At 43.9% G+C, this 23,416-nt stretch overlaps 2 protein-coding genes across 3 annotated transcripts in view; both read left to right on the top strand.

Annotated features, from left to right (window-relative positions):
• LOC129711228 (LIM domain-containing protein 1-like) overlaps positions 1-7,017 on the top strand; it is a 42,777-nt gene extending 35,760 nt beyond the window's left edge. The window contains exons 7-9 of the mRNA XM_055658733.1: positions 114-165; positions 1,867-1,935; positions 6,104-7,017. Of these exons, the coding sequence (XP_055514708.1) occupies positions 114-165; positions 1,867-1,935; positions 6,104-6,250 (268 nt within the window). The 3' untranslated portion in view covers positions 6,251-7,017. The remainder of the gene's footprint in view (positions 1-113; positions 166-1,866; positions 1,936-6,103) is intronic.
• Positions 7,018-17,556: 10,539 nt separating this feature from the next.
• Positions 17,557-23,416, top strand: part of LOC129711218 (phosphatidylinositol-3-phosphatase SAC1-like) — a 52,556-nt gene continuing 46,696 nt past the window's right edge. For both annotated transcript variants that reach the window (XM_055658719.1, XM_055658710.1), the window contains exon 1: positions 17,557-17,652. In XM_055658719.1, coding sequence (XP_055514694.1) covers positions 17,621-17,652 — 32 coding nt within the window. In that variant the 5' untranslated portion in view covers positions 17,557-17,620. The remainder of the gene's footprint in view (positions 17,653-23,416) is intronic.

The following is a 23,416-nucleotide window of genomic DNA, read 5'->3' as shown; positions in this document are numbered from 1 at the left end:
TCAATGTTCATACCACTCGGGTGCAAACTGGGATGTGAGATGCATCCAGTGTGGTGATAAACATCAGAATTGTGTGTACATGTGTGCCAAGTGATGCATTCTATCTCTTTCAGAGTTTTGGCTCCAAAGTGTGCGGCATGTGGCCAAGCTATTCTTCCAGCAGAGGTCAGTATTATTCCACTGACAAGCACAATGCTAAACTTGACCATGGAGCACAATTATGCACATTCTACTGATTTGTTGTGCCCATGCCATCCTAGAAATGAGGTGGCTCCTTCTCAACAGAAGACAACCTTCTGGCCTTGCTGCACAGCCTTTAGTTTAGTGTCACGTGTACAGAAGTACAGTGAAGCGCTTTTGTGTGCTAACTAGTCAGCGGAAAGATATACGTGATTACAATCGAGTCATTCACAGTGTACAGATACATGATAAGGGAATAATGTTGATATTAACATTGATAATAACAAATAATATATTTTGTCACTTGGAAGGCCAGTGAGAGGGGCTTGACTGACACATTTCTGAAAATTATATATATTTTTGTTCTGCGATCTCAATCTTTCCCAACACTGATGGTGACACTTCTAGCTTTAACATAAAGGATATGTGTACATTCTGGTTAAATCACTGAATAAGCCACCCATTTGAATGAATTCAATTCCCTCCACAGTTTAATTGCTCATTAAATTATTTAGATCTGAATAAGTTATTAATGGTAAGTGATCATGAAACAACCAAATCGTCTTGAAATGCGTTTGGTTTATTAATGACATCTCGGAAACTGTACTTCCCCAGTGTCTGGACCGTGCGTGACTCCCGACCCAAAAGAATATGGTTGGTTCTTAAAATGTTGCAGCAATCCGCAAGGGCATTGAAGAATGGGCTGTAAATGCTGACCGTAAATGCACAACCATTGAATGAATAAAATAAAACTACAGCCAAGATTAAGAATTTGTGATAGAAATGTGGGAAAGCGTGGAGGGAGAGAAAATGCTATTACTGAAAAACTGAAAACACAAAATGATGGAAACACTCAGCAGATGAGGGAACATCTATGAAAAATTAGTAAGAACTATTTTACTTGATGCATGTAGCATCAGTGAATATTTCCCACAACTGTCTGTTTTGTTCTAAAATCTGATGCCCCATGGGAGGCCGTTTGTTTGATCCATGCTCATTGCCAAGTTTGTCGGTCTTGGAAACAGAGCTATAGAAACAAAATCTATCCAGTGTCCCCTGATCAGGGACCAGATCTATGAAAGGGCTCATGACCTGTGTAAATTGATCTTGAATATTTCATACGTTCTAGGAGCAGAATTAGGCCATTTGGCCCATCAAGTCTACTCCCCCATTCAATCATGGTGGATCTATCTTTCCCTCTCAACTCCATTCTCCCGGCTTCTCCCCATAACCCCTGATACCTTTACTAATCAAGAATCAATCAATATCATCAAGGTATCTGTGACTCTGTGGATAGCACTCTGGGTCAGAAGGCTCAGGTCCTACTCAGTGATCTGAACAGAAATGTCTCTACTGCCTGAGAGGTGGGGTATTGTCCAGTAATTTGCAAAATAAAGCATACGTCTATCCTTCCAGATGGACTAGTCTGTGGAAAGAAAAAACAGAGTTGCCCTTAATGTGTTAGCCAACACATTTCCCAATTACACTTTGCGTGTAAATTGACTGTGCTTTACCCCCATCGAAATTGTGACTGTTTCCAAAAATGTGAGAATGCTATAAAACATCCCAACTTGCTATACAAATGCCTTTGTAGACCTAAACACTAAACAATACAAATGATCTCGAAGGGAAAATGTAGAGGATATAAGGCTTCCTATGTAACACCTTTTTTTATTATATTTATAGGGCTCTGATGAAACGATTCGTGTTGTTTCCATGGATAAGGATTACCATGTGGAATGCTATCAATGCGAGGTATGTCTATTTTAATGACAAGAAAATTAAGAATCCACTTACCATAAAGCCAGCGTGAAAAAATTCCAGCATCTATCAGAAGATTTACATATGCATTTATTCAACAGGGTGTACCTCTTGCTGACAATCTTTCCTCAAATTCTTTTGGGACAAAAAAAAAAAATCATTCATTCACTGAGGCAGGGCCAGACTTGATAGTCCATCCCCATCTGCCTTTAAACTGTGGCTACTTAACATTGTTGTGGGTCATGTGTCTCATAGGCTAGACAAGCTACTGATGATATATTTTGTTCCCTGAAACACAATTGTCGGCCTCCATGAATGATATTGGTTTCCTAATTGCTGATTTACTGAATTTAAAATCCCCAGCTATTGTGCTGGCCTTTAGTTAGGCCTCGAGATTAAGAGCCCAGTGACAACCACTATGTTCACATACTCTTGACCTTTTGCCATTTAAATTTGATTTTAAACGAAAGCTATTGAATAAATCAAATAAAAATGAATTACAAGTTGAGTGTTTCAAACACCTGTTAACAGTGGAATTCCAATATTTTCAAACAAACCAACAAAGTATAAATTGCCTTTATAATCTCTAATGAAACTTAAAATTCTCATGTTTGCATACCTCAAGAGGCTTTCCACAATTTTGATACCCATCTTTAGATCTCAGATTTCTGCAGTCCAATTCCAGTTACCTTTTCTCCAATTAGCATCAACCATGTGGCCATTATCTAGATAGCTTAGTCACATAATGCTGAGGTTAAATGAAATTAATAATTTACTTAGAAAAGCAATGAACCAAGAGCCCATTGCAGTAGTAAGAAGCAGAGGTAGGTGAATGCAGATCTAATCCAGATTTAACAACGCATTACATTTTGTCTGGGTTTTGCCGAGAGGGAGGGAAGTCGGTTTTAGAGCAATGGAAATAATGCGAATCAGCACTAAAATGGATCCAAGTCCAGGTGAATTGCAGATCTGGGATCGGGAAGAGTACTGGTTTACCAGGAAAGAGTAACAGTTGGAGAGAGAATAGACACAAAAAGCTAGAGTGACTCAGCGGGATAGGCAGCATCTCCGGAGAGAAGGAATGGGTGACATTTCGGGTCGAGACCCTTCTTCAGAGAATATATTCTACAAATTGGCAAAGCCTCACCAGGGCAAATGGCCCTCCGCTGCATCCAGTATACTTTCAGGTAGAACAGTCCAGAAGATTCACAAAATTGATTTTTTTAGTCATCTGAATCTTTGGTTAATCAGTAAAATCTGTGCCCTATCCTAGACAATAGGCTAATTTGTAGTTTCTCTCATTTTGCTTCATTTAAGATTTTGCACAGCTTTTATCAAATTCCATTTCAAATGTCTGCTTTGAGGATAGTAACCTTAGATTCTGCAGTTTATCCTGGTTTGGTATGTTTCCATTTAAAAAAAATTGTCGTTGGACAGAGAATTTCAAAGATTCATTACTACAATTTCTCCCTTTTGTTATGGAGATAATCCCCCAATTCTGGCCACCCAAGACAGGGAAACATCAACTCGCTGATGCTGTTAAGCATATTGAGAATTTAGTACGTTTCAATCTGATCACTCCTATTTCAGATCTTTCACCCAAGTCTAAACAGAGTTGTAAAAATATTGCCAGAAAAGGTTGGAATCTGTTCAAAGTAACAGATGCCAACTGCTTTTTTAATCCTGTTTATCCACGTTCTACTTGTGTCATCTAGCTAACCACTTGGCACTTTAAAATACAAATGCCAATTTCAACACAGCTGACAGGAAATTAATGTCAAAACCTGGAGTATCTGGAGAATGATTAATTTTTTACTCTTTCATTATGTACACTTGAATGTTAGAGATTAATCCTAATCTTATGCAATCATGAGTATACTAACCATATAATAAATAACAGGGCATTGCAAGTACTGTTTTATTAATTTCCGTCCTTTAGAATTGCAAAAGTAAATACTCTGAGGAAATACATATTTTGATGGAGATCTGTGAATTTTGATAATTGCATCCATCAATGTTGACTACTGATAATACACATCAAAACAAATATTTTCATCTGTGTGTTGAGTTGAATAATCTTGACCACCCTGAATGTCTCCATGGCTTGGATGAGGAAGTGCCAGTTTAAAATTGTCTTCTATGTGGACATTAATAGTGTTGCCATGGAGCTTATTTGTCTTGGATTCAGAAAGGAATTTAGGCAAGGCACAGGAGGGGTACTGACAGACATGGATAAACGCCATTTTGCGACCTCGAGTCTCTGCCACTACTAAACAGCAATCCTGCGAGTTGCATCCTTCTGCTCAATCCTTGAAATCCTGTGATTTTGCTTTTCTTCTTTCTCTATCATTCCAGTGCTTTTCTAATGTCTTTCATAATAGAATTTGGGTGCACATGATATGAATTATCAGCGCATGTTAAATTCAGACTATTTCCTGTGGCTATTTTGTTGGTGTTGCCTCTCTATAGATGCTTGCTTTAAATCTGTGCAGCCTTGCAGGACATAGTAGTGAATTACTTTTATTTCTCTGCTTTGAGAACCCTTTTTCAAAGTATTCAAAGATTTTTATTAGTCACATTCATATACACCAAGGTGTAATGAAGTGAAATGCTTTTTGCCATTTTGCAGCACACAAAAGAATACAGACATAACACCAATGAGAGTCTTAAACACAAAGAACATCCCCCCACAATGGCTCCCACCATGAGGGAAGGCACAAAGTCCAGTCCCCAACCCCAGTTCACCCATAGTCGGGCATATTGACGCTTCCACAGTTGCCTCTACGGAGGCCCGATGTTCCTGGCTGTTCTCGCTGGGTGGTGGTGCTCCGGCGTCAGGAGAGTCCTCACAGCGGCATGGGAACCCTAGAACGGCCACCTCCGTACTGGAGGCCGCGGCTTCCAAAGCCAACAAGGCCGTGCCGGTTGGAGCTCCACAACTGGCGATCTCGTCGCGAGATCCCAGGCTCCCGGTGTAAATTTCGGCGCTGCCGCCCGCAGCTGGTCGCTCCACAGTCCCGCAGCTCCGCGATGTTTTCCCCAGCGATCCTCAGCTCACCGGAGCTCCAGAGCGGCGACCCAGGCAAGGCATTGCCCGCTCCACGATAGCGCTTCAGCGCTGTGCCGCCGCCGAAGCCGAGGTTCTGGCGGTCCGCGACAGGAAACGCCGCTCCAGGCCCGCTGGTAGGCCGCGAGGACGGGTTGAAGCTGCAGCCCGGAGAAAAGCTGCCTCTCCAACCAGGTAGGGACCCTGAAAGGCAGGTTCCCCCTTTTGTATGTTAATGTAAATAATAATGTCCAAATCAGTTGGATTTGCGGAGCACGTTCTTTCTACTAAAACTTCATAGGTAGCTTGAGAACAGCCACTTGGATTATAAACTTAATTTTGACAAACGTGGCTACCTGCCAAAACATAGAGGTCGGAAAGTGCATTATAAAGGCTGGAACCAGCAACATACTGCAGTACAGAGGTGCATTTCCATCAAAGATTAGGATTATAATTCAAGTGAAGACTAAAGTGTTTATGTCCTAGAAGGCCACCATTTGGTCCATATTGAGCAAGAAAAGATCTATGCAGACGAATCTCGTTTCCTAGCTCTGTCAGTATCTCTGCATATTACAGTGCATCAAGTGCTGATGCAGGAACTGTTTGCATGTATTGAGGATTGTGCCTTCAACAACTTTCAGGCAATGAGTGACAGAGCCCTGCCATTTTTGGGTTAAAATATTTATCTTCCACGCATCTCTAACCATTAAATCTATGTTCCCAAGTTATTGGGAATAGCAATGGAAATTTGTTTTTCGGTTCACTATATCCATGATTTCCCACAATTAAATCTTCATTGATTTCTTCTCTTCGAAAGAAGAAACCCATCCAGTCCAATTCTCTTCATAAGTAAAATTTAGCAATCTCGGCAACCTCTTAAAATTTTCTCTGCTTCCTCTGTAATCCTATCACACCCTTCATGAGAACTCTTATGTAGTTTCATTTTGACTTTCCTTTTTTTTGTCGTAATTCTTCTGCTTTGCCAATTGTGAGTATTCTAACTTGCATCTGAATATTTTCAATTTAGTTTGTTCTACACAATGATGCATGAAAGTCCAGGTTGTTCTATTGCAATTTTCCTTCCGGTCTAACGTTGGTCGATGTTTGTCTTTCCAGGAGTGTGGCATGGAACTGAATGATGAGGAGGATCACCGTTGCTATCCATTCGATGGACACTTGCTTTGTCATACTTGTCACCTAAAACACATCGACAGTGAAACACCTGGTTCCATCTACCAGCCTAAATACATAGCACACCAGTGACTGGCTTGTTGCGAGGACATTTAGATTGGTGTTGATGCTGTGACTCAGCAATGCTCAGAGAGTGAAATCAGTCCACTGAAAGTTGGTTTCCAAGCAAACTTTGTGCATGATTGCCTGTAGTTATCAGAGAGAAAGGAGGCAAACAAGGACATCTTTGCCTCCTGATACATAATGCTTTCTTTCAAAATATTTGGAACATCTTGTAAGTGATCAGAAATGCACTATGGAACACCTTTAACATAGATGTGATATTGCAGACAACCATCGTTATACCAGATTTTATTTCAATTAGATTTGCAATGGGTATGTAAAGGATTCTCAATTTTATGGATTCCACAGAATGAGTCAGAAATATGTTTGCATCATTTATTTCCTGAGAGAATTATCTAAAAAATGATTTGATGCAAGATCAAAATGGCACTCAAAATGACCACAATCAAACATTTCCAAAATGTATCATTGTCATTGCTGTTTTCTGTACTGACTTGGGCTCTGTGCATTTCAGTTGTAAAAAGTTAATCTCTTGACTTAATCTCTTGACTGTGGTTGATATCACACCAAATGTCTTGATTTGGAACAGTATAGTTTCCCAGGATTAATTGCAGTTGTTATTCCAGAGTCTGAATGCCAGCATGCTTTTAAAACCTGGCTCTGTTATATCATGTAATCTCTGGATTGGTATCCTGATCTTTGTATAATATTAGAAGCTCATATATGTTTTGAAGATATCACTTACAATAAATACATTATTGGTTTGAGGGCTCCGTGAGTATTGGTGTGAAATGAGCTTATTTTGTACTTTTCCACAGCTCTAAAATTTTAGCATCCTGCATGTATTTTTATGTTCAATAATTTGAACAACTTAAATATTTTCCTATAGCCAAAATTCTAAGATGAAAAATTAACAAATTGAGAGAATGTGCATTGAAGTTCCATAAAATTGCCAGAAATGTACTTTCATTTTATTTTATGTACACATTACAATCAGCTGTCTAAAAAAATAAACAGACCATCCTTTAAAAATATATGCTTTGTTATATGGAGGCAGGGGCCAGTGCTGCATGGAAGGGTGGGACTTAATTATTAGTTTGTTTTAATTGTATTTGTCATAGTGGTACAAAATTCCTCTGAACAAAATATGGGGAAATTCTATTCGAGCAACACTTTCTTTGCATGATGGTGGTTGTTGTTCCTGTTTAATCAAGCAGAGTATTTGGCTCATTAGAAGCAGACTACTGAAATATTCATGCACTATACACAGTAATGCAGTGTGTGCCATGGCAGTTTCGTATGTAATGAAAGTATTCACAATTGGGTGGGGGGGGGGGGGGGGGGGGGGGGGGGGGGGGGTTACCTTTAGTTTTTCCACAAAAGGAATTCAAAGCAAACCCAAACATAATCCAATTTTTTCAATCTGTTTCATCATACACAGAAAATACAGCAGATCAACCAAACTGATTTGAAATATTAACTTCACAGATTAGCGACGAGTCGGGGTGTTGCAAGAAAATGGCACACTCAAAATGATCACAATCAAACATTTCCAAAATGTATCATTGTCATTGCTGTTTTCTGTACTGACTTGGGCTCTTGGGATCGCTGGAGGGGAGTGCTCCGTTTCCCTGGCCCGGGGCAGCCGGCAGCCTGAAGTCGCGGTCTGCAGAGCTCCAGCTGGTGCGGCGTCTACAGCCCGGGATCCCTCGTGGGGGACCCGGGGGAAGAAGAAGCCATCACTGCCGGCCCGCGGCCAACTTCTACCGCGGGGCCGGCATGGACTTGCCAACACCCCTGGAGGGGAGCTTCGACTGCCGGCCCTGCAGTCTACGGTGCTTCTGGCTGCGGTGGAGACTTTAAATCTCGACCGTCGGCCTGTGGCCTACAACAACTTAAAGCCACGGTCTCCGGTGAGGAAGAGCCAATCCTGGACTGACTCTGGATTCTGGTCCTGTCCACGGGGGGGAAATGGAGGAGGACTGGCCAAATTTTTGTGCCCTCCACCACAGTGATGAATGCTGTGGTAGATGTTTGTGTTACATTTTTTATTGTGGTTGTGTGTTCTTTATTATTGTATCGCTGCTGACAACCCAAATTCCACCAGCCTGGCTGTGTGGTCATTAAAATACAATACAATACAATATGAAATATTAACTTCACAGATTAGCGACGAGTCGGGGTGTTGCAAGAAATAATTGATGTGGGGGAAGGAGAATGGGGAAAAGTGGAGGAGGGGATTGAGAAAGTGACAATGAAGAGATGGATTTCAATATTCCAAAACAAGATTCTGGAATAATAATATAAAAAGCTGCAATTTATCCAGCAGATCAGGAAGTATCTAAGGGTCTCGACCGGAAACGTCACCCAAGTGATGCTGCCTGTCTCGCTGAGTTACTCCAGCTTTTTGTGTTTATCTGTGGAGATCTAAAATTTACATTGCAGGTTAATAACTTTTCATTGTCCTTAGTCTATGGCTGGTTTCCCAAATCCAATTCTAAAGATGCTCTTTTTCAAATCGGTAGTATTTTATTAATAAGATAATTAATGTCCAATTAGATTATGAAGACATTTGCTACAAACACTACACGCAACTCCCACTCAGCCTTGTTTAACATTACATAGAATTTTACAGCACAGAAATGGGATATTTGGCTCAGCAAGTTCACAGTGGATATTCACTTTCCCTCATGTGATACAGCTTCCCTTTCAATGCATTCACCTCTGTGTCTCAATCTTTCCATGCATGACTTGCATACTTAATATCATATTCTCTCTAGTACTATTTCCAAATCTATATGTTGCTCCATATTTCTAAGCTCCTCCACCTATTTAACACTTAAAGATGTACTCTCTTCCAATTCTGGCTGCTTGTTCATCGCTGAATTTAAAATCTTGCTAGTCAGCTCTACCATAAACAGGCCACGACTCAATTTCTGCAATTCTCACCCATAATACTTCTGCCTTATTACATCTCTTCTGCGGGCAGGCGGGAAGTCTTGTTTGGCATAGACGTTGGGCTGAAGAGCTTGTTTTTGCTCTCTGAATCTATGAATGAAATATGCTATATTTTTATGCAACATTCATAGCCCATTCCTAATTTCCCTTGAGAAGGTGATGATGAGTCATCTTTATGAACTGCTGCATTCTGTGATGAACATACACTCACAATATTGTTAGGTTAAAATGTTCCAGGATTTAGAACTTGTAGCAATGATGAAAGAGCAATAATTTCATAAGGGAGAATGATGTGAAATCTCCAGGGCAACCTCCTGAATCCCTTTCTGCTTGTTGCTCTTATTCTGGCGTATGGGTCTGGGGAAGTGCTGTCAGAGTAGCCTAGCTGAATAAGTACAGTGTATTTTACAAATGGTACACACAGTGTGCAAGTTGGGGAAGGAATGATGCTGGACAGAAGGCCGGTAGTGTTTTATTTGATGGAATAATAACTCGATACAGACTCATGTTATACCGTGTCAGTCAGTTGGTTTTTATTCCAGCCAAGATGGCTGCGGACCGATTCCCAGAAAACATACATCTAGGGGCAGAGCCCTCAAGTGGTGACTGTAAGGGCAGTCTTCTAAACACAACATATTTTCCCCTCGTAAATTAAGGCGATCATTTAAGTCTAGTAATCAAAAATAAGTCCACAGGAAATCAGTCCAACGTCCTTTCAAATTTATGCCCTCTATTAATAAACGGAAACCCCAAAAATTAACTGCTCAGTGAATATAATGGTTTATGGCTTCATAGCTGAAAATCTTGCAGATACTGAGGTCTACTTTTCTGTCGCTGAGAGTGTTGAGCGGGATTTGGCTGCTCTGCTGTATGCTGACCGCGATCGCTGTCTCGACTGGATATCGGGAAAGGAAAAGTGTCCGTTTCATCGTCTTCCTGTCTCTGTCTGCTTGCGATAAGCTGCCTGGCGTTCCATCTGGTGTCATCTTGGAGGAGGTATGCATTCTTGCAGAGTCTCCGTTTGATCTGTATTGACTTTGAGAGCGCGCTTGCGAGCTGATGCTGTCTGGGCGGCTGATTCGTACCCAGTCGCCGACCTGAACCGCAGCGCTCGTACTCCTCGTTTGGCATCACAGTACGTTTTCCCTTTCGCTTGTCTGTTTCAGATTCAATCTTATTGTCATTGTGCAGTGTACAGTACAGAGACAACGAAATGCAGTTAGCATCTCCCCAGAAGAGCGACAGAATATGAGCAATAAATATATTTACGTACATACAGTCGTAGTAGTGCAATTGTTTCTGGTGGAAGGAGTGTCCGAGGGGGGGATGACTGGCAATCACCGAGGTACAGAGTTATGTAATGTAACAGCCGCAGGGAAGAAGCTGTTCCTGGACCTGTTGTCCGGCAACGGAGAGACCTGTAGTGCCTCCCGGATGGTAGGAGGGTAAACAGTCTGTGGCTGGGATGAGGCCAATCACTGTTGTATCATCTGCATACTTGATGATGGTGTTAGTACCATGTGTGCAGTCGTAGGTGAAGAGGGAGTAGAGGAGGGGGCTCAGCACACAGCCCTGTGGAACGCCGGTGTTCAGGGTGAGGGTTGAAGAGGTGTGTTTAACCTAACAGACTGTTGGTTAGAAAGTCTAGTGTCCAGTTGCAGAGGGAGGGGTCGATGCCCAGGTTACCGAGTTTGGTGATCAGTTTAGAGGGTATAATGGTATTGAATGCAGAGCTATAATCGATGAACAGCATTCTTACGTAAGTGTCTCTGTTGTCGAGGTGGGAGAGGGCGAGAGATACAGAGGAGATTTACTAGAATGTTGCCTGGGTTTCAGCAACTAAGTTACAGAGAAAGGTTGAACAAGTTAGGGCTCTATTCTTTGGAGCGCAGAAGGTTAAGGGGGGACTTGATAGAGGTCTTTAAAATGATGAGAGGGATAGACAGAGTTGATGTGGATAAGCTTTTCCCACTGAGAGTAGGGAAGATTCAAACAAGGGGACATGACTTGAGAATTAAGGGACAGAAGTTTAGGGGTAACATGAGGGGGAACTTCTTTACTCAGAGAGTGGTGGCTGTGTGGAATGAGCTTCCAGTGAAGGTGGTGGAGGCAGGTTCGTTTTTATCATTTAAAAATAAATTGGATAGTTACATGGACGGGAAAGGTATGGAGGGTTATGGTCTGAACGCAGGTGTATGGGACTAGGGAAGAATACGTGTTCGGCACGGACTAGAAGGGTCGAGATGGCCTGTTTCCGTGCTGTAATTGTTATCTGGTGTTATATGGTTATATGATAGGGATCCAGTGTGCGAGGTAGGCAGCCTTTGAGGTGTGTCAGGGCCAGCCTCTCGAAGCACTTGGTGATGATGGGAGTAAGTGCAACTGGGCGGAAGTCGTTGAGGCTTGCCGCAGTGGAGTGTTTTGGCACCGGCACGATGGAGGTAGTTTTAAGGCACGTGCTATCGTTTATGCCCTCGCTTTTGTGTGTGGATTTGGGTGCGATGGTGGTTGAAGAGCATTCAGTTTTGTTCGCAGGTTTTGCCCTATCATCAGCTCTGCTAGCATTTTCCCAGTCAGCGTGTGTGGTATGGATCCGTAGGATCGGAGGAGGTTATGTTCGAATGTTTTCCCCTCCGACATGCTCGCTTTTATGCTTTCTTTGATCACGCGATTAAATCGTTCTAGCCCGCCGTTCGATTGGGGGTTGTATCGCGACGTCCGCTGATGTTAAATGTTGTAGCTCGCGAGGGTGGAGAACTGTTCAGATATGAACTGTGGGCCGTTGTCTGTCGTTATGACCTCTGGCAGTCACCACTTGGTGAACATCCTTTCTAGAATCGGGATGATCGAGCTTGTCGTGACCGAAGAAGTAGTTGCGATCTCAGGCCCCCTGCTGTGGAGATCATAGAAACATAGAAACATAGAAAATAGGACCAGGAGTAGGCCATTCGGCCCTTTCAGCCTGCACCGCCATTCAATATGATCATGGCTGATCATCCAACTCAGTATCCTGTACCTGCCTTCTCTCCATACCCCCTGATCCCTTTAGCCACAAGGGCCACATCTAACTCCCTCTTAAATATATCATGTACTACAAGTAGAAACCGCTGGCTTCTTGGCGCAGCTTGCACCTCTCCGTAGATGTCGACTTGTAAGTGCTTCCATGGTTTGTGTGGCCATGGGATTGGCTGAAATGGGGCAGGACGTGGTTTTGTTGACTTCTCGCACGATGACAAGATTCGATATCCAAGGGGATGAATCCAGTTCGATGCATACAATGATACCATCATTTTCGAGTCGCTTCAGTTCAGTTTAGACTTCCGAGCGAACGGAAAACGGTAGACGCCGTAGGCGTTGTGAAACATACGGGACTGATGTGTCTACACTAGGTGCTTGGCAGTACCCTTTAACTACCCCAAAACCCGAGAACAGGGAAGGATACTCATGCCCATAGTCTGCATCGCAGATCACATTGATGTTCGTGCCGGTTGAGTCCTGAAGCTTGAAACCTAGTCGATCAAACAAATTGACTCCCATCAGACTCTTTCCTTCTGCGATGTAGAATGTGAAGCGATCGAGCTTGACTCCTTTGTAGCAAACAGGAACTGTCACTAGCCCTATCGTGGGTATGGTTGAACCATCATAAGAGTGAAGAGTGTCCCTCGGGGGAGCAAGTGGGTGGTCTGAAATAGATCTATTGTACAGGTCTACGCTCAAAATAGAAACCTTCGCCCCCACATCTATGAGAAGCGAAACCAAGGTCCCAGCGATCTCGACCCTGCAGTCTTTGAAAGCACCTGTTGACTGAACATCCTGGTCAGCCCTGTCCTTTATGTCGTGTACACCCGGAGATCCATTGTCTACATGGCGGACAGATGATGCTTTCTTCTTCGACGACCGGCAGACTTTCGCGAAGTGATTCAGCTTTGAACACACGTTGCACCGTTTACCATAAGCTGGACATTCCTTGGGAGCGTGTGTACGGCCACAATTCAGACATTGCTTGTTTGAGTGATTGTTTTTTGACTGTTTCTGAATGCCCTCCACTGATGCTGTTCATCTGATGAGATGAATGGCCAGATGCTCCCTCAATGCTTGCCATCGAATGTTGTTTGAGCACCTTGGCATCATGTATCGCACTTTCAATTTGCACAGCTAATTCTTGTGCCTTTTCGAGTTTGAGATCATCATCCTCCATTAGAAGGTGCTCTCTGATCCGCAGGATAGAAGTATTTTCTATCAGCTGGTCTCTCACCAACTCATCAGTTGGGGAAAATTGGCGAAAATTGCACTTTGCAGCTAGTTCTATCAATGAAGAAAAAAATTGCTTCACTTGTTCGCCATGTCCCTGTGAACCAGGCACGTGCCGTAAGTAATTACTCAGGGTCGGCAGTCAGTTGGCTTTAAAAACAAATCTTAAACTGCGCATGCGCAGATTATTCTCCTCTCCGTAAAAATAAACAATAAAAATAAAGAAAGTTCCAATTCAATTTGCCCAAGGCTTCCAAATCTCCTTCATTCTGAATTACTGAATGGGTGGGGGGTGGAGGATGACGGCAGGTGGAGAAAGTGGGAAAAACGGGAGCACACCGGGACAAGTTGAATCAGTTGTGATCTTATTGAATGACAATACTAGTTCAAGGGACCAATTGGGGGGAGAGTTCCTTTCACAGCGTGTGGTGAGTCTGGCTCGGGGTAAAGTTGCGGGGAGGGCAGGAGTGTTGAGAAGGAGGGTGTCGGGGATCATGCCAGCAAATCACTCACTTGCCACTGCTGCGGCGCTCCGGGTGCGGAGCAACAGCATTGTGGCGGGGGAGGGAACTAGCACGGGTGGCTGCGAGCGGCCGCCGGGACCTCAGCGCATCCTGCCGGCCCGCTCACCTCTGGCAGTGCTCTGCGTCTGAACAGTGAGGGGAAAATCATAGAGCTGAGCGTGTCAGCGAGCGATGAATATCAAGACAGCGGGCAGTGGACACTCCTGTGTCAGCGTGAACAAATGACCAATTGAGGTTACTCACACTGACACATGTAGTATGCTCCATCGCCCGCTGTCCTGTTATCCATCGCCCGCTGACCCGCTCTGAAGCTGGTTGCTCTGGCATGATCCCCGACCCCCTCCTTTTCAACGCTCCTGCCCTCCCGCAACTTTACCACTGGCCAGACTCCCCACATGCTGTGAAAGGTACTCTCCCCTCCCACCCCCCCCCCCCCCCCCCCACCCCCCCCTGCGGTGCTGTCCCTTTACAGCCGCTTGCTAGGTTGCTATGCATGCGCAATACAGTCCATGCTGCAAAGGCAGAATTTCAGCTCTGCTTGAAATTGACGGCTTGAAGCAGCATCCACGGCACGTGGGCTGCACACGTTTTCCCATATTACATGTACTACGCATGAAAGGCACAGAGAATTATGCCTACCTAAGAGATCGATCTCTTAGGTAGGCATAATTCTCCCGTGCCTTTACTATTTATATTTAATAATTATCATTTTATAATTTTAGTCAGGATAGACAGTGCCTACCTTGCCTACTCTGACGGCACGTGCCTGCTGTGAACGTTGACGAAAACGGTATCTCTCTATGATCACACTTGTCTTTGGGCCAAAATATTTGCCAAGTGCAGTAACAGCATCACTATACTTACTCGTTGCAGCACGGTCAAACTGCACGAAGATCCGCTGTCCCTCCATTCCGAGGCAATGCAGCAGGATCGCTCGGCGGCGAGCGTCCGATATGGCCTCGCCGTCCAGGCCGCTTGCGATCAAATATGTGGTGAAACTTTCGAACCAGCGTGTCCATGGTGCAGGAGGCTTTCCTGGACTTTTCAAGAATGGAGATGGGGCAGCAAGAGTTAAACTAGCCTTCCTCGTCGCCAGATGTTGTATTTGATGGATAGTAACTCCATACAGAGTCATGTTATACCGCGTCAGTCAGTCGGGTTTTATTCCAGCCAAGGTGGCTGTGGACTGATCCCCAGAAAAAATACATCTAGGGGCAGAGCCCTCTAGTGGTGACTGTAAGAACAGTCTTCTAGACACAAAGAGGACCGGGGTGGGGGGGCTTCTAACCTTCTGCGCCTTCAGGTTCAGCTGTGGAGGCGCCCCTTGTCCAACCCGTTGAAGGACTGGAGAGGAGAGGGATGACTCACTCATAAACCTTGAGGGGGAGAGGCGATCAGCCCAAGAACGAGCTGTGGAGAGACGATGGGCTGAGGATGGGCCACGGAGAAGTGGTCGGTGGGCCGAGAGTAACTCCCAGGAGTTTAGTTCAGAGATACAATGTAGAAATAGGCCCTTCAGCTCGCTGTCCACACCGAGCAGTGATCACCACGCACTAGTTCTAGCCTACACACTATGGTAATTTACAGAAGCCAATTAACCTACAAACCTGCACATCTTTGGAATATGGGAGGAAACCTGGAGACAGCAGTTGTGGGAAGGATCAAGTGCAGGTCTCTAGAACTGCAAAGCAGCAACTCTACTAGGGATTCAACAATGTCAATCCTATTGTATATTGAGGCACTGGGTGCAGCAGCATCCATGGAACGAAGGAAATAGACAACGTTTCGGCCCCGCTGCACCCGCTGAGTTTCTTCAGCATTCGTGTGTGTGGGTGAGAGTTGGGGGGAGAGAGAGACATAAGGCAGCCTGAAGAATGGGTCGCCTGTCCATTTCCCTCCGTAGATGCTGCCTGACCTGCGGAGTTCATCCATTCATGCCTGTGTGAGAGGGAGGGAGGGAGAGAGAGAGAGAGAGAGGCACACACAAGGTGGATGTGAAATCTCACCTGCCTGTTTCAGTGACAGACACCCACCGCCACTAAATGAAGACACCCCCATCTGTCTCCCCCTCCTCTCCCTCGACTCCCCCACCTTTCCCTCCCAACTCTAGTCCCGTCCCAAGTTCGGTCTGTGAAACGCAACACGCCAGCCCCGACAACCAGCCCGGTGGTCAGTCCTTTGAAGATAGACACCAGTTGCTTGGAGCAACTCAGCGGGACAGGCAGCATCTCTGGAGAGAAGGAACGGGTTGCGTTTTGGGTTGAGAGCCTTCTTCAGACTGAAAGTTTCATTTCTCAGTAGATCATAAAATAACACAATCATGTCAATGTGAGACACAGTCTTTATTCATATTTGACAAAATAAAAAGACGACTTCTTGCACATATTAGGAGAAGGTGCATCACACCTAACAACATTTGTCTAAAAAAAAACAGATTATTCTTCAGCTCATTAAAGAGCTCGGGGGAAAAAACCCAATATAGTGTGTGACAACAAAGTAACATCATTTGTGCCACGTGATTAACTACACTACAGTCCACGATGTTCATTAACGGGAAAGATCGGGAGACGGACAAGTCACTCGCACAAACGACAGAATTGCCGAGTACCGTGGGAACTCTTTATCTACCCCCGTTATATCGTACGGAACTCGTGCTGGACCACGACCACTTCACTCTGGTGACATCTTGTGTCAGGTCGCACCATGAGAACTGGCAAGCGGGCCCTGGCATCGAGGGACTTCATGCTTCGCGCTCGTGATGTGCTCAGCGCGCACATTATTTCACATTAAGTTTTTTGTAATCCTGTCATGCCACCCCCCTTTTTGAAAAGCATCGTACGGGCCTGGATTGGAGGGGATAGCTTTAACGTGAGAGGGGTAAAATTTAAAGATGTGTGGGACAAGATTTGTATACACAGTAAGTGGTCCGTGCCTGGAAGTGGTGGAGACAGATACGTTAGTGGCGTTTAAGATGCTTTTAGTTATGCACACACATCTGCAGGGAATGGAGAGATATCCTGGAACCACTCCACTTCCCACCACATTTTCCTGTGTAACCGTAGGAGATGCATCTAATATTTCAGCTCTTCCCTTTTCATGTGGCAAGTTTAGTTACACGTTTTCAGTCGAGTCATTAGCACAAACCGGGCGAGATACGGGTACAATGAAACAATCGTTCCCTTTGTTCTCTCCACCCATCCCTTCTCGGCAATTTAAAACATTTGTGTCCCCAGTTTGTGAGTTCTGATGAAGGGTCTGTAACCAGGCCATCATCCCAGTCAACTTCCTGGGCAAAATGCTAAGTGACCAGCTGAGTGCTCCCGGCGTTTTCGGTGTTGATTCGGATTTCCTGCATCTACAGATTTTACTCCGAAAATGCAATATCATGTGATCCATTGCAATCTAACGTCAAATTCAACCAGCAGCACGAGAAGAGCAGCGGTGGTTAAATCGATGCAAGTGAAATATTTTTACCCGCAGTGAGCGGGAGCGAGTGCCGGGTCCGGATCCGGGTCCGGGTTCCTGCTGATCAAAGACTAGACCCGCCCCCGCCCACGGCCACGTCCACGTCACGTCACGTCTACGTCACGGCGCCGACGACGAGGGGTCAGGGGTCGAGGCCGGAGGTGGTGACGGTGACGGCAAGATGGCGGCGGCCGCGTACGAGAACCTGAAGCTGTGAGTGAGGGGGGGAGAGCGGAGTGAGAGGGGAGTGAGAGGGGGGGAGAAGGGAGGGTGTAATCCACCCACGCGGCGCGTCCGGGGGAAGGGGCGAGGAAGGAAGAAGAGAGGGAGGGGCTGGGACGGGGAGACGGGCTGCAGCGGGGGAAGAGGGGGCGATGCGATGATAACAAATGTTGAGGTAGAAGAGGGATGAATAGCTGATAGTTAGGTGTAACCTTGAAGAGGCCAAGAGGGAGGATTGGGGATATTGTTGAGTCAAGTAGGATATGTGGACACCATGGGGAGACGAAGGGAAGGAAGGAAACGAGTGGGGTAGAGAGAGTGTTGGGCATCTGAGGGGCGGTGGTTGGGTGAAGGATGGGTGGGGTGGAGGACAGGAAGTAATATACAACTGTGAGCCATGAAAGAGGGTCTACGGGGTGGACACTGGGTGGATCGAATTGGAGACACCATGCATGGGAAAGTGAGTTAATACCTGGCAATGTGGTGAAATGACGAGGGAGTAACTTGTGGAAGGAACCAGGGAATGGGAGCTAAAATTTAAAAAAAAAGTGAAGTTGTGCAATAAAAGTGTAGGAGGAAGAGGAGATAGCTGAAATGGAAGGGGGGGAGTGGAATATTCTAGGGTGGATAATGGATAATAAAACTGGATTGAGAGGTACCACCGTGTGGAAGGAGTAGGTTGAGGGAAAGCAAAGGCGAGGTACTTTGCTGGTTATGTAAACAGTCAAATTGAGAAAATTACCTTTGGTTAAAGTGAAACTAATTCATCCGCCGAGTTAACGGAAAATCTATTTGTTTCATAGATTGAAATGTATTGTGGTTGGGGAAAGGAGAATCTAGCACATTTCACTTCCCTGCCCTGTTTGTTACCTGGAATTCAGAAGTTAATAGTGAAGGCAACCTCATGGTTGAGAAACCAAGTTTCCTTAGGAATATGGAGTGGGGGTTAGGGCTGTTTATATTTCACAATGGTTCTGAAAGCTACTGTTGATCACTAGTACAAATCACAGAGATGTGGTGAGATTGCAGATGAGCCATGAGGCATTAAATGATCGTTCATGATTAAAGGGCAATTGAAATCACAGTGCAATTTACCTTAATATTGATAAGGACCAGGCATGTTCATTTAGTCCCTTGAGTGCATCATTTCAATAGGAATTTAGTAAAGTTCCTACCCTAAATTAAGATATCTAACTTGCTTCTTTAGTTTTAAACATCTTTGCTTAAATTATACATTTCAGGTTGCAAATGAATAACTCCGCTTCTGTAATCAATCTCAATTACTCCTTTTGATTTCTCGACAAATGCCCTAGCCTGAGATTCACACCATGTCTGTGTGCCATTCACTCCAAAAAATGGAAATGTGTCTGCATCCATCTAGAATTTTTCCATAAAGCTTAAAAACGAAATAAATCACTGAAATTCTAGGAAACACAAGAAGGATCTTAACCTAAAACGTCACCCCTTCTCTCCAGAGATGCTGCCCGAGTGACTCCAGCTTATGTCTATCTTCTAGCTTATAATACACCTTTATTTGTAATTATAGCCCAGGATTCAGTATTGCATCCTGGCAGAATTTTCCAGATCGGCTAATAGTTCACCATATGATGCCACTGCTTTGAGATTTAATAGGTTTTGAAGGACAAAAGATAGGGAGCTGGCAGATGTCATGACATCTGGACCAAACTTTAATCCACACCATATCACAATAGTTTCTGTTTAGTTTATGGACATGTGCATCGAGATACAGTGAAAAGCTTTTGTTGCTTGCTAACCAGTCAGAGGAAAGACAATACATGATTACAATCGTGCCATTCACGGTATACAGATACATGATAAGGGAATAACATTTAGTGCAAGATAAAGCCAGTAAAGTTTAACCAGCGATAGTCAGAGGGTCGTCAATGAGGTAGTTTGTAGTTCAGGACTGCTCTACTTGTGGTAGGATGGTGAGCTTCAGAAACCAAAGTTTTAAAAAGGAGTAGGACATTCATTACGAGACTGGTAACTTGTCAATTAAATTATGTGAGGTCACAGGTTGTAAGACGTGGACGCTGACACATTTCATGCAGTACAGATCCTCCACAGCTTGCAAATGCCTGATTCATGTACATCCTGTACATTCAAATGAGTGTTTGGGAGACTGGTGGTATGGATTTGCTGCAGGGCTGTATGGGGTTGCAAACTGTTGGGGTTGCAAAGAGTTAACGGGAATGGAACCCTGGCATTATCTGCATGTTTGAACTGTGTATAGGGAGTACAGGATGAAGTTGAGATTACGCCCAAGAAAAGGGACGTAAGTGCTGGAGTAACTCAGCAGATCAGGCAGCATCTCTGGAGAACGTGGATAGATGATATTTTGGGTCGGGACCCTTCTTCCTGGTAAAGATTTGTTTGTTGAGTATGTGTAGTGAAAGTTTGAGTTTTGTTTATTGTCACGTGTACTGAGGTACAGTGAAAAGCTTTTGTTGTGTGCTGACTAGTCAGTGGAAAGACGATATATGATTACAATCGAGCCATCCACAGTGTACAAATGCATGGTAAAGGGAACAACGTGAATAACGTTGAGTGCAAGGTAAAGTCTGATCAAAGACTTAGCCTGAGTTTCATTTCGTCATGCTGTTTTTGCCCACAATCTTTGAAAGTTGTTGCGGTAACCTTGGATTTGCATCTGTGTTAGTGTACTTTGTTAAGATGAATCAAGAATTTTAGGCATTCTTTTTGCAATTCTTCAGGAATTTAATTGCAGAGTCTTGTTCAGACCCAGAAGGGATATGATTTTAAAATGAATTCAAGAAATAAGTTGTAGCACCTTTTGTCTCTGTCCCATAAAGTGGAATCTTCTTTTCCCAATAAATTGGCAAGGCTGGGTGAATAAAAAGTTTCAAGATTGAGGTTGATAACATTCTTATTAGGGAAGATGTAAAAGTTTGGAGCAACGACAAATAAATAGACCTGAGACACGGATCAACCATGGACTAACTGGTGGTATGTACTGGAGCGGCTGAAATTCCAACTAAATGTCTACCCTTGGCAAAGATCAATATAGCACATTTCTTATGCTGATAGGGTGTTGGTTGATATTATTGTTGAGTAATGTAATGAATAATAGTACTGATGTTGTACCAGTGCCTAGTGATAATGGGCCTGGTATTGCACCAATGTTTACCTAATCATTTTATCAGGAAAGATTTTGTAAGGCCATTTTTCTTTGCTAACATTCAGGGAATTAAGAAATACTGACCAATAAATTTTAGAATGAAGGATGAAAGTTTAAGAGGTAGACTTAAAGACAAGTAATATACCAAACAAAGTAAATTTGTACTTTGACAAACTGTTTACATTGCACAAGGTTAATTTATGTCTGCTGCTGTTACATGATTGGGGATGATCAGCCATGATCACATTGAATGGCAGTACTGGCTCGAAGGACCATATGGCCTACTCCTACACCTATTGTCTATTAACCCTGGGCTAGACATCGAGACAACATACAAGTTCTGCATTGTATGCATTGAAAATCCACATGACAGTGGTGTTCCTGTCTATAAAACAGACAGTAATCTTCTTAATGACAGGGTATCGGATTGTACAGAGTGCCATTACTGTTGATAAGTGGTGTCTGTTGTGTCTACTTCAGTGTGAAGTCGTCGGTCTCTGGCATTATTTCAAACAATTCCATTTCATGATTGAAAACAAGCTTTATTATTTGGAGGGACATAGCTTGGAAAAATAAATGCATCTTGTGATCTATTTGTATTCCACCAACAGTGGAATTCACAATCAGTATAATGTGGGTCACAGCAGAAATTCTGACATGGATCATGGAGACATTTATAGCCTACTGATGATGGTGGGCCTGATTCCTATGCTTTAAATGTATGGGTGTAATAAGCTCAGCTTGTTGGAAATACTTCAAGATCAAGATTCAAGAGAGTTTATTGTCATGTGTCCCAGATAGGACAATGAAATTCTTGCTTTGCTTCAGCACAACAGAATATAGTAGGCATGCATACAGAACAGATCAGTGTGTCCATATACTATTATATAAATATATACACACATGAATAAATAAACAGATAAAGTGCAACTAAACAGATAATGGGCTATTAATGTTCAGAGTTTTATTTGAGTTTAGTTTAATTGCCAGATGGCTGTGGGGAACAGGCTATTCCTGAACCTGGACGTTGCAGTCTTCAGGCTCCTGTACCTTCTACCTGAAGGTAGAGGGGAGATGAGTGTGTGGCCAGGATGGTGTGGGTCCTTGATGATGCTGCCAGCCTTTTTGAGGCAGCGACTGCGATAGATCCTCTCGATGGTAGGGAGGTCAGAGCCGATGATGGGCTGGGCAGTGTTTACTACTTTAAGACATGTCCTTGAATCTTCAACAATCATGCTTGTTGTGGCTTTAGCTTTACTGATATCCATATCCTCAGGTTTTCAAGATTCACGAGAGTTTATTGTCATGTGTCCCAGATAGGGCAATGAAATTCTTGCTTTGCTTCAGCACAACAGAATATAGTAGGCATAAATAAATACATAGCAGAACAGATCAGTGTGACCATATAAATGAAAATAGAAAATGCATGATTTCCTCTTTCACGCCCAAACCTCACCGTTGCATCTTACAGTCAGTTTTCCTCTCAACTTGTCCCTGTTTTGAAAAAAGGTAATTTAGAGGAAAGTTTATAGAGCTCGACCTACTTGCAGTATACTGCTTTTATTTTATAAACAGAAATATGTCTGGGCAGATTCATCACATACGTAATGGAACATTGAGTTTGGTATGGAACTCGTGGAAATTCTCAGAAATTATTTTGTGTAATCAGGGCTCTCGCTTAACTTTTTTTCCCTGTTGCCAGCTGGGCAACCTCGGCAGCTTTTTAGGTTGCCAAATCACAGTTTAGGTGGTCATTTAAGAAGGCTTGCATGACGTGTGCGATAATGTGCTCGGACGAAGTGCATAGTCACCAGTCGGAATTATGGTCAATGAAGCATTCACATATTATTTCTGCTTCAAATAAAGTCACAAACTATACATATTCACCAATCAAGACATGATATATACCACAATGACATGCAGCAAAATTACAATACAGTATCTCATCTCTTTTTACACATTGCAATGAATGCAATTTCTGTTATCTCTTTCCACTTCCAAACGAAAATATGGTTATTCAGCGTATGATCAACCTCAGTGAGACCAAGCGCAGGCTTGGAGATCGCTTCGCACAGCACCTCCACTCAGTTCGCAATAACCAACCTGATCTCCCGGTGGATCAGCACTTCAACTCCCCCTCCCATTCTGAATCCGACCTTTCTGTCCTGGGCCTCCTCCATGGCCAGAGTGAGGCCCACTGCAAATTGGAGGAACAGCACCTCATATTTTGCTTGGGTAGTTTACACCCCAGCGGTATGAACATTGGCTTCTCCAATTTCAGGTAGTCCTTGCCAAAGATCTTATAGCGGCAATCTCCGCTATAAGATCTTTGGTCCTTGCTTTCTCCCTCCTTCCCCTCCCATTCCCAGCTCTCCCACAGCCTACTGTCTCCGCCTCTTCCTTTCTTTTTCCTGCCCTCACCCTTCCCGACATCAGTCTGAAGAAGGGTCTCGACCCGAAACATCGCCTATTTTCTTCGCTCCATAGATGCTGCCTCACCTGCTGAGTTTCTCCAACATTTTCATCTCCCCATTCACACAAGTTTTGTTATCCCACTTTCCTCACCCACTCCCTACACATTAGGGGCAATTTTAC

The sequence above is a fragment of the Leucoraja erinacea genome, chromosome 2 (genome assembly GCF_028641065.1).
Source record: "Leucoraja erinacea ecotype New England chromosome 2, Leri_hhj_1, whole genome shotgun sequence".
NCBI lineage: Eukaryota > Metazoa > Chordata > Chondrichthyes > Rajiformes > Rajidae > Leucoraja > Leucoraja erinaceus.
The sequence above is the reverse complement of the archived record's forward strand: the minus strand, read 5'-3'. Positions and strand labels throughout refer to the sequence as shown.